This window comes from Lonchura striata, chromosome 13 (assembly GCF_050655825.1).
Source record: "Lonchura striata isolate lonStrDom1 chromosome 13, ASM5065582v1, whole genome shotgun sequence".
Lineage (NCBI taxonomy): Eukaryota > Metazoa > Chordata > Aves > Passeriformes > Estrildidae > Lonchura > Lonchura striata.
Window position 1 is genome coordinate 10,086,483 of NC_140715.1, and position 11,809 is coordinate 10,098,291.

General features: G+C 39.5%; 1 protein-coding gene across 7 annotated transcripts; it reads left to right on the forward strand.

The window, feature by feature from the left end:
- Positions 1–418: 418 nt before the first annotated feature.
- Positions 419–11,809, forward strand: MEIKIN (meiotic kinetochore factor). Of its 7 annotated transcripts, none has more exons than XM_021549490.4 (14): positions 419–639; positions 2,080–2,167; positions 2,390–2,468; positions 3,447–3,507; positions 4,109–4,249; positions 4,679–4,804; positions 5,057–5,096; positions 6,341–6,402; positions 7,097–7,191; positions 7,540–7,713; positions 8,094–8,174; positions 8,695–8,850; positions 9,138–9,261; positions 10,564–11,809. In XM_021549490.4, the coding sequence occupies exons 1-14, from the start codon at positions 465–467 to the stop codon at positions 10,608–10,610; spliced, it is 1,449 nt and encodes a 482-aa protein (XP_021405165.4). In that variant the 5' UTR covers positions 419–464; the 3' UTR covers positions 10,611–11,809. The 7 variants fall into 7 exon arrangements, with proteins under 7 accessions (XP_021405165.4, XP_085447366.1, XP_077642823.2 ...); XM_085591239.1 differs by lacking the exon at positions 419–639 and adding an exon at positions 719–822; XM_085591240.1 differs by lacking the exon at positions 4,109–4,249.

An 11,809-nucleotide genomic window follows, 5' to 3' on the forward strand; every position in this document is an offset into this window, starting at 1 on the left:
GCACAGGATCGGACGAGTGTTGGACCTGTACTGGGATTACCACACGCACAATTTATTTGCTCCGTTTTCATAAGGGAGTTTTGTCCCTGTGAGGGCAGCAAGGCGCTGGCACAGGGTCAGACCAGTACAGTGATTATCACACACACGATTTATGTGCTCCGTTTTCATACGGGAGTTTTGTCCCTGTGAGGGCAGCAAGGCGCTGGCACAGGATCGGACGAGGGTTGGACGTGTACAGGGATTATCACACGCACGATTCATTTGCTCCGTGTTTTCCCTGCGAGGTCGGCGAACCCCGCTCCGCCGGACCCGCTGACGGCGTCGCCGCCCGCAGCGGCGCCTCGCGCGGGCCGCTCCCTCACGCGGGGCGCGCGCGGCCGCCCCGCGCATGCGGGCGGGGCTGCGGGGGCGGCGCCGCTGGAGGGGCCGCGGGCGGCGGCGGGCTGGGCTGGCCTCGGGCTGCGATGGAGCGGGGCCGCGGGCTCCGCGCCCCCCGCGCCGCGAAGCCGCAGAGGAAGAAGCGCCGCTCGTCCCCTCTGCCGGGGGCGGCCGCTGTGCCGGGCAGCCGGGCCGGCAGCTCCCAGATGTGCCGGCGGCGCCTCTTCGGCAGCGCGGGGCCTCGCGGGCCCGAGCCCGCCTGTAAGCGCCTGTGCCGGGCGGCCGCGGGGCTGGGTGCAGGAGGCTGGGCCGGTATTGGCGGGAAAGGTCGGGGAAGGAGGACCCTGCGCTGTGCTTTGTGCGGTGTGTTCTCGTGGGTAAAGACGCTGGGCAGGGTAATGATGCCAGGATTTTTACCAGTAGCGGCCTCGGTGGTCCCCAAAGGTTTGTTCTTCACACGCGTGCCCAGCGCAGCGGGTCCTGTGAGAGGCTGGTGGGTGGTTTCTTGTTATCCGTGTCCTTCACCGCTTGGAGAAAGCACACTGCTGTTCTGGAAACAGGAGTGTTACTTCTCGGTAGCAAGAAGAAGGATTTTTCCTTCTGTAAAGCACCTCCCCTCCATTTAGTCGAGTTGTAAGGCAGCATCGAGAAATGGCAAGACAAAAGCCTTGCTTACATTTGAGAGAATATCTTAAGAATTCGTTACTCAAAAGGAGCTGCCTCGTTGTTGAACGCAGTGCAGCAGATACCAAGACAAGCATTTGAGACCTGTTAAGGAAAAAAACGCGGTTCAAGGGAAGGGATGGGAATCAAGTGAAGCTTGACAGAGCATGGGGAACACCAGCATGGGATGTCTTGATCTTGGTAATTTAAAAGTAAAGCTTTGCTGTGATGGGATGCAGCAAACATTTGTTATTGCCTTGTTCCTGCTCTGCTGGTCCTACTCTTGTATGTATTTAATGCTCCTGTGCACAATCAGCCACCTGGAGGTCTTCCATATGCTTGGAAAAAAAAAAAAGAGAAGAAAAGGATGACTCCTGTCCATATATCATCTTGTCCTGAATTCCCAGGAAGCTTCAGCCGAAGGGCTCTATGTGGCCCTGGGGAAATGCAGTGACTCAGACCCAGATTTTAGTGTGGGGATGGATGCTCCTTTATGGTCATAAAAGTGTAACTAGAAAGTTTGACTGTTTCTAGCTCTTAGATAATGAAAGCAAAGCACAAAGCTAAATGACTCATAAAATATGTTTCTGAAATTTGCTGGCTAATATTTAATTGTGTTGTTAATGCTATTTGGGATTATATACAGTGAGCTGGTTACTGATTAATTGTGTTGTTAATGTCATTTGGGATTATATACAGTGAGGATCAGTTTATGTAGAAATCATTGATACTCCTAAAAAACACCATTTAAAACTGATATGTACTCAAATGACTGAATCAAGGTAAAGGTTGCTTCCAAGGTCGTGGAGTTTTTTTCCATTTAAACAGGTTTCTAAAACATGAGAAGTATTTCTTTAGGTCTGCTTTTCATTTTGTCTTGATATATTGCTGAAAAAAGCAAATTCAGATTTTACATTGTTTGTGATAATAGGGTCAAAAAGTGTTATCAATGTAGAAGGTAGGAAGAGCTAAATTAGAAATAATAATTAAATTCTGATGTTGAAATTACCATTACTGAACTAAATATTTATTCTCTAGGCCTGAAGAAAAAGCCCAGTGGGAAAAACTTACCAAAGATTAAAGAAAATGTTGAATATACTGAAGAGAGCTCTTCATGCAACCAAAGGTCAGCTAGAACTCATTCAAACACACCATTGTTAAGACTTGCTAGTAAATTAGATAGTTTTGTCTTGTGAAATATCTCTTGGAGCAGTGCAGTCTGAGTTATCAGTGCACTGATGTTTGTCAGATTATTTACTGACACCCCATAAAGACATTTTGGAGTTGTTGCTTTTGTCTGAAGCAGTGTAGCTCTATGATTGAACTTGGTTCTGTTCTTCAACTGCAGCAATCAAGTGACTGTCAGAGAAACAACAGACTTCAAGATAAAAGATGAGGAACCAGAAAAAAACAGTGTACCACTTCAGGTGAGAATGCAGTCTTGCTTTTTATCTACTAGTGATGGAGGACAAATCAGAGAAATGTGACACATTAAATTCTTTTTCTATTCAGGTAAAATTTCCTCTGTGAGCCCAGCTATCTGGGCTTGGTCCTAATTTTGGTTTACATTTTCTGTGTATTTGGACAGAATAAAAACTGTTGGAATTACTAATAGCATGAGAAAACATCAATACTAGTTATCTTGGATGAGGCAAGGCTGTAGGAATTGTTGTGTGGAAGAGATCTCAGTAGATTGTGATTCTAGAGAATTGCTCACTTCTATGTCAGGCACAGACCTCTGACATGTCACTGATGCTCTTTATTGTGTTATTAAAACTGGAACAAAGTGATTGGAGGTGGTGGTGCAGAAGTGTTACAGGACAGTTAATACTGCAATGACAAGAGAATAGTGAACCAGATGTGTTTGAACTGAAATCTGCTGCAGCAAAGGGCACAGGTGATACTGGTATAAAACTTAGCTCTTCTTTAGAATCTACCAATTATTTACATTTTCTATAAAATGCCTAGTTTTGTAGAATCTACTGCCTATACATCATAGATGTATAGAGATGAGTACAAAGAGTTTGTATTTACAGAAATGATGTAGGGTTCTGAAAGTGAGGACTAGATGTCTGGAAAAAAAAAATCTAAAGACAGTGAAGTTCATTACTCCACCTCTGTTGTGCCTAAGTTCAGTTGATGTCAGTTTGTCTTCAATTGCAGTCTCATCCAGCAAAGATTGCAGGATCAAATGATTGGATATTTGTCATGAATTTTAGAGCTGTAAATTTGCAGATTTGTTAATGTGCATGAAAAATCCTGCTACAAATTATGCTGTGAATAGCAGGCTTAAGTGGTGAAGTACTAGACAGTGAGTTTTTTCCTGGTGTAGGATGATATTTAAATGCCTTTCTTTGTCTACATTCAGTTTTCTCAGGTTGTTTGTATTGGTCTTTTAATTTTAGGATTACAAAATAATCAACTTTGAAAGTAAAGGAAGTTTAAAAAATGCTGAAGTGACTTCAAGTAAGTATAATGGCAATACATTATATTATTAAATATATTTGCTATTGATAATAAACTGAATGTAAAATTCCTGATATAATTTTATTTCTATAAAAGTACTGGTCTTATACTGTGTTGTTGTTGTACTGGTTCTGACTGTGTGATTAGAAAGTGAAAGTTTTGGTACCACTGGCTGGACTTGCACCAATTAGTTGTAGGCAGCATAGACAGACCCACAGCACCTGAGACAGTCTTGAGCTCAGCCTGTTGGAAGCCACATGATCTTGCTTTTATCATTGACAGAACTAGTTGTGGACAGGAGTTTCTCAGTTCACTCAGACCTGCATTTCCAAAAGCTTGTGACCTATTTAAGAATTGCCCTACTAGAGGCTATATTCTTCAGCTATGTCTTGTGAGCCGTGAGCCATGAGCCTTTGCTTATGGTAATGTATGGAAGTAAACAAAGGATGCCTTTTGTTTGTTTCTTTAACTGTATTTTGACTTATTATATGATGAGTGACAATTTTTAACTCATTACAGGAATGAAACTCAGATAAGGAAATCTTGATGGTTTGTACAAGATGATAGATTTTTTAGCCACATTTTTTGTCTCTTTCTCTAGGTACAGAAATTACTCTTCCCACAGGTGTTTCCACCTTTCTCATAGAGTGTTTAGATGAAGATTCAGCTGCAAATTATAGCGCTGCTAGTGACAGCCTGAAAACTTACTCATCTCCTGAAACATTCAGAGATGATGATTTGGGTGAGACTTTTGGGCAACTTTTTTTCAGGTTTGTTTGATTTATAAAATGCAGGGAGACTGTCTACAATAGAAAGACTTGTGGCCTCCCTTGGTGTGACTCACCAGGTCACATCCTTGCTATAAACCTGTGCTTAACATGGAATTGGTGTATCTGTCCTCTAATCTGGTATGAATCAGGTCCTTGTGTAATTTGAATCCTACTTTAAACCTAAAGTATTCACTGTTGACACAAGCTGGTTATTGGGAATGAACCACAAATGTGTGTTCAGCCAAATTCATTCCAAACTTTTCTGCAGCTGTTTGAGCCAAGATGGTGCTTTAATTTTCCTTTTTAGTTCCTGTCCTGCAAATGTGATTGCTTTCAGTTTGGTCAAAAATTTAATAACTCAATGAATTTCAGCATAAGAAATCTGCACTTATATTTTTTAGATCCAGAAAGATGCAATTTTTACTCTGTGGACCTTGGCAAGTACAAGAACTCTACTCTCCTGGACTCCAGCAAAGCAGTGACCATTGATAAGATACCACAGATCTCAAATCTTTCAGCAATATTAGGTAATTCTTTCCTACAATACTTCAGGATATAAACATAAACAAATTTCACTCTGATGTGAGGAACCTGTATAAAATATGTAATGATCATTTTATGTGAAGTCTGTTTGATAATGCAGAGTAGCTCCCTGCTAATGGTTTGTGTTTGCTTCTAATATTGTGCTTTGTAAGTTAGTTTGCACTAAAAAATTGTCTGGTCTAATCTGGCAGCTTTTTCATTTAAAGTTTTGCTTTCATGTTTTGGGTTTTTTTTAGAACCTGTACCAGAGGATTTTCCAGAGCGATGCACTAGAAGGTAATCACTACAGCAGACTCTTTGACGCACCTAAATGTTCAGACTCTTCTCTTTTGAGAGGTCCTTAAAAGAAAGGCTAGTGCAAATAAGCCTCTACTCATGCAAACACTTCTGTGAGTGTCGGCTACCTGTGTCCTCACTAATATTGGTGGAATTTGAAATTGGTCAGGGAAGAGTTTATGTTACAGGCTTCTAGTTTGGCCTTGCAGCTGTAGGGAAGTCAATGTAAAAGAATTCAGTTAAGGATTTTATGTAAGGAGAGACATTTGACATTTTATTTACAAAATCCCTAAATAAGTTGCTTTTATGCAATTGCATTAATTATGTCAGATTTCATTCAGTCACAGCAAAAGGGGTGTGCTCAGGGGTCTGGCCAGGCTTGTCTCTGCAGTAGTGTGAAGAGTACCTGTTGTCAAGTCTTCAATAAGTCTGACATTCTGTGCTTGCCCATAGAAAAATCAGTTTTTGGGCAGGTCTTTTATGTTCTTTAGGAATCATCAACTTAAATGGGGGGCTCCTTGGCTTTGGAATCCTGCTGACTTTATGGTATAATCCTGGGCTAGTTACTGCCTTTTGATGGTGTTTTCTTACTCAGAATGCATCTGCCAGGAAGTAGAATGGTGCATGTTGAGTGTGTGTGTGTGCTATGCTGGCACCCTGTTGCCACTCACCTGTTGTTGGGTGGTGGCTTTTCTCTGACAAGTTGTCTGAGGTGAGGTTTTCTCACAGAGAAGGGCCTTGTATAGTTGGCTTTGTCACAGAGATGCCTTCAGATCCTAACATAAAAACCTGAGGAGCATGAGTGTTTTTCTGGGACCAGCATAATTTCTTTTAACCCTTGTGCTTCTCCTTCCAGTCTTCTATGCAGACATTTTCATTCATAATACATATTGATCTTACTGTTACAGATCTCTACACAATTGATTGTGAATTTTCTTGTGAACCTAATTTCCCCTGCATCCTCCTTAAATGTGTTCTGTCCTAGAATGCTGAAGTGCTAAGTATTTAGTGACTCTTCTGTGGGTCTTAAATTGCAACAGTCCTCAGGATAGATGTGTGACTTCATAAACTATCAAATAACTGTAAAGGATTATTAAGCAACTCCTTAACAATATTTCTTAAAATGAGATTTATCCTGTTTCACTCAACCTGTGTTTTCCTAGGATTTTCTTATTAATCGTTTTTTTTTTTTAATGTTAACATTCATTCAGGGTAGTTGTTCTTTTCTGTTTCTCCTTTTCTAGAAAGAGACCATCAAGTTACTATAAAAGCTCTTCAGCATTAAACGTTTCAGCTACGCTGGCAGGTAAAATATGACCTGAAGCAGTTGTACAAGCTGTGAGAAGAGAATATTCTACCCGAACTTAATGATTGCACTGTATCTAAACCAGGCTTTGACTGTGCCATTTGTCTTCCAACACAGACTAAACTTAGTTGTGTCCAGAAGGGAAAGTGTAAATTGAAAAATTGTCCTAGCAAATAAGACTTGGTTCTAATTAATGTGTTAGGAGAAGAAAACAAAACCAACCAACTAAAGTCTCAGACCCTGCATTTTTCCGTTTAATCACCCATGATGCTCAGTGAAAATTGACATTTTTTATTTACCTTACCCAGGAAAACAACTGCTTGTGTCATGCTCTTTACTTGAGCTTTTTTCATATCAGCTTCACAAATACATTGAGTCCCTGATGTAACTACAGTTCTGATCTGTGACCAATACAATTCTGTCCGTGTGATTGTGCAGGTCTCTGGTCCCACAGTATTTGCCCAGCCGAGTGATCATTTTAATAAGTAGCCTTGTATACGGAATGGGAGAGGAGTAAATCAGTCCTGATGGTGGGGAGAAGGAGATAAGGATTGTATTGGAGGGAAGAATTGTGTTTACAGGAGTGGCTTTGGAATTATTCCTCTTTGGAAACCATCCTGTAAGACATGGGGTGGAGAGTAGCTCTAGTGGTCTTTGTCTCAAAGTTAATTAATGTGTTGGAAATCTGTCACAGGGAAAAAACTCTGTAAAATAACAGCTGCAGGAGAGAGAACTCCAGACCTAAAAAGTGGTACGCGCTGTTCTTCACCATTAGGACCGGAAAGCAAGGTGAAAGATTCTTAATAAATCAGCAAGGTTGTAACACAAATGATTTCCTCCTTGTATGGGTGGAAAACTCCACCTAGAGGAATAGTAGTTCCTGCTACACTTGTAAAAGTGGTGTGTGCAGCCAGGGCAGAGTGAAGACGTAGCTCTCCTCTCCCTCTTGAGAGAGCAATAATCATGATGTCCCCGAGCTCACTGTTTTTCAGACTGGCTGTGTCAGTGGTACTGAAATGGGTTGTGTAGAGCTTGACTATGACAGTGGGACTCTTTTTTTTTTTTTTTTTTTTTTTAATGCTTATCAGGCTACAGAGTTTCACTTTGCAACACAAAATGTAATTGTTTTTTATTTAGCATGATAATCAAACAACTAAAGCCAAAAGGCTGAAGAAAAAAGAAAGCAGCTTTAATCTCTTTGAAGAAGGTTCATCATCATTTACACAGCTTGATGCCTCAGAAGACATGTCAGACAGCTCAAAGGAATTGACAGTAGAAGTTCTGGCAGCCAAACCGAGGGATGCTGTGGTGGTGAGTATTCCCATTGTGCCCCACTGATTAACACTGGCATGGAATGGAAACAGGAATTGTGAATCTTGACCAAAGTTACAATTAAATAGGAGAAGTGGCAGGAAGTGCCACATTTGAAATGTCCATGCTGCAGTAAACTACTTCTTTGTCTTAATTTTGGAGAGTATAAGACAAAAAAAAAACAAAACAACTCTAAATGACAGGAATTCAGTACTTAAATCTGAAGAACTACTAGTAATTCTAAATTGAGTTCTTTAAGTATTGTATTCTTAAAAGTATTGTATATATACAGTATTTAAAGTTCTTAAAATACTGTAAGAGTAATAATAAACAGCAAAGACTTTGAAACTGATACTGAGTTCTTCTCTGTTTTTGTTTAGCCAATGACTTCCACCATGCTAATCATGGAGGAAAATAAAGTCCTAAAAAATCCTGGTAATGCTCAGCCTCTAGAGCTAGATGTGAGTGTGTCTATCTGATGGGGTTTTTTTGGGGTTTTGGGGCTTTTTTTTTTTTTTTTTTGAATGATTAAAACCAAAGAAATCATTCCTTGTGGCACATTCCATTTCTGCCTATATATGTTACACTGCAAATTTCAGAACAAATGGATAAATTCTGGATAATTAAAAAACTCAAAAATCCAATCTAGGAATTTGTTTTGTATTTTTACAAATGTAATGTAAAACCAGTACTAGGATCTGTACTTGCATAAACTCTTTAATTCAAAATTGATATTTAAATGTTTGAATTCTTTGGCTGTACGGGTAGTACAGTGCTGCCACTTTCTCTTCACACTTGAGCTAGTGCATACTAGATTAATAAATAGAGAACATCGGTGTCTTGGTGAATCTCTAAATATTTTTTTTTTAAGCAATAGAATATCTTTTGCATGAGCCAACAAGCATTAGCCAATCTGACTTGTTGTCTGTTACTTAACTGGGCAGTTATACCTATATATTTTGTATTTTGATGGAACTGTAGCTTAGCTTGTCACCGGTGTGTAAAGCCTCACCTGGGGAAGACCTGTTCCTGAATACCACAGGTCCATTTGTAAACTCAGAAGAAATTGTTCCTGCATCTCTGAGCTCAGAAAAAGAAATTATTCCTCAGAGTCCAGAAGAAAAGAATATTTTAAAGGTTCTGACTTTATTGCATTTTCTAAATCCAGTTTTGTCATTCTAATTTCTACTGTACTGTATATTTAATCCTTAGAGTATCAAAACTGCTACAGAGAATGTTTAAAGCTTTGAAGCTTTCCATCATCCTTTCCAATAGCATATTGAGTGTACACAAGTAGCCTTAAATGTTTTCTAGTGACATGCTTTGAAATCTGCATGTAATCTCTAATTTCCCTAGAAGAAAGCTAAAAGAACATTTCTTCAGTGGGAGTAGTCGTGTGAATAAAATCTTATTAATCTTTTCAGCCTCAATGTGACAGACAAGAAATCTGCTCCATCGTTAGACTGTCACCAGACCCGAGGCCTTCCTGGCCCCAGCAAGTTCCAGTTAAATTTAAAAAGTTCCGCTGTCCCAAAGGAGTGCCTGAAGGTAAAGGGGTGTAGACCTGGTTCTATATTCCTGTATATATAGTGTAGATACACTGTACAAATGCTAACTGGTTAGTTGAGTGTTTAAAGGTTGTTTGGCTTTTTCTTAAAGTCTGAATATTTGGAGAAATCACAAGGCTAAAGAGTAAAAAAATGCATGGAACTTCAGCTCTCTGGCTTAATAGTGTTCTTGTGCAACAGTACTGTAATAAAATAGCACTAACGTTTTCTCCTCCAAGTATCTTTAGCATGGGAATTAATACAGTCATAGGCTACTTCAGAATTAAGACTTTAATATTATTCGTTGCTTTATTTCTAGGGTGAGTAAGCCTGAGTTAAACTTTGGTATTCACCACCACCCCTCCACCAAAGTAGTTCAAGTTATCAGTAATATTTTTCTTCAAAAATTACCAGTTTCTCATAAGGTTTCTGTTCTTTTCTCCTGAAACCCTTAACATAGGGAAAACTCCTTTACTCACTTCCTTGGTTTTTGTTGAATAAAAATAAGAACTGTGAACAAAACTGTCTCATCACTTAACACAGAGGTAAAAGCCTCTCCCTTTCCCATCTCTCATGAAGTTTCTTGGTGTACCACTGGATGGCACGTGTCTTCCAAAGTTTAAAGTAGTTCTACAAGTTTCCTGCAAGTTGTGTGTCACTCTGTTTTAATTCAATACAGAGATACTGCGTAAATGTGGCAGTTCAGTATTCAAAAATACTGAATACACAAAAATTTTCATTTGCTGTCTCTTAGGTCCAAATGTCTTTCTACTTTATTACCAGTTATATGCAGCATCTAGAATGCAGGGAAGTGCTTGTACGTGTGTGTGTATGTATTAATTAATGACACTCATCTGACGCTTCTGTGCAGATCAAAGAACTGGGATTGTGCTAGGTCATGTGCCCAGGCAAATTGTGGTAATACAGAAGACAGGTTGTACTTGGTGGGCAAGTGAATCACAAATCAGCAAGTAGTGTTGTGAGAGCAAAAGTTTGGTTTTCTTACTCCTTTTCTAGGGGATCCTGGTATCAGGAATTAGACCCCACTATGGTGGGTGGTTTATGCTGGTTGTTTTATTCTCTGCTCAAGGAGTTCTCATTAGAAATGTACATATACTCAAAATTATTGTTCTCTCCTCACTGGTAAATGAGACCTGCAAAATCCAGATTCTTCCACAGAAATGCTAGCATTGGATATATCTAGTGAACATCTGAACAGCTGGTTAGATCATTGAGCTTTCTTTTACTTGTGAGAATGTACCACTTTATTGATAGTTATTTATCACTTTTTTTTTTCTTCCAGATACTATAACAAGTACCAAAAATTGGATCTACTGTAAACAGAGATGAGATTTTTGGCTCTCAGCAGGAGTTAACAGAAGAAATTACTGTCTTGCTACTGTGACAGGGTGGTAAAACAGAACTCCTAACTAGTAAATAATAGTTATATGGTTTTTGTATGAATGTTGTTTGAAATTTAATATTACATGTTTCTATAAGCTAGTAAATACTCAAATACTTTATATTAAATTGTTGTGTTCAGCAGCTAGATCCTGCTCTGGGCATTGTTCTGTAAGATTCCATAGAGATGATTCTTCAATTTGTTTAGATTTTTAAAAAGTGTGACTGAAGAACAGGAGACCAAATTCCTTTAATTAATTACTTTTGGCTCTTTCTGCCAAGATTTCTAGTTTTCTCTAGTAGCATTAGCATCAAAAGATGGAACCTCTGTTTAAATGTTAACATTGACTATGAAGGTCAGTGTTAACATGGAGTCCTGGGAGTGGCCATGAAAGCATTCATGCACTCTCGGAGACCCAGAAGTCAATAGTATGGCACCATTAAACTCCTTGAGTGCTTAAGTCTGCAGAACTTTGGAGGTACGGGACTGTGAGTTCTGCTGTAATTTGATTTCTGAACATGACTACAGGTCATCTTCACCCCATCATCACTGAGAATTGTCTCTTAATGATCAGCACTGTCACCATTCAGGGCACATCCACTGCCCAGCCACTGCCACCACAGAGTCCTTCCTGTTTCATCTCAGGTATTTTGTAAGATCACATCTCTTAGTCATTCTCTCTTCTAGTGGCTTCAGACTTAAGAGAAAGTAAATGCCTTACATGAAGACAATGGTGGGAAAAACCCTTTTATAGCTGAACTGTTTGAAGAGATGGATATTGACATTCTGGATTTTCAGGTTACTCTCACACTGTGTCCACATAAGTTAGACTCCCTGTGCTTCCTGTTCAGGTTGTGGATTGTTAATTCATAAATGTTGTTCTTAATGTGCTGAATGTCTTGGAAAAAACGGTCAAGAACAATTTTTTTCCACTTGAATTCATTGCACATTAAAGTAATTTGGACCCCTACAGTGTTCCCACTACAATATCCTTTACTTAGACTCTATCTGGATGAAAAGAAAATTGTTCAATGTTTCAAAATGCTAGTATGGCTTTCAAAAGTCTGAGTTTGTTTCTCAGTGTTATCACCCTGGAAAATAGTTCTGTATTTCCTAAAAGAGAATTAAAAGAAGACATACAAAATCC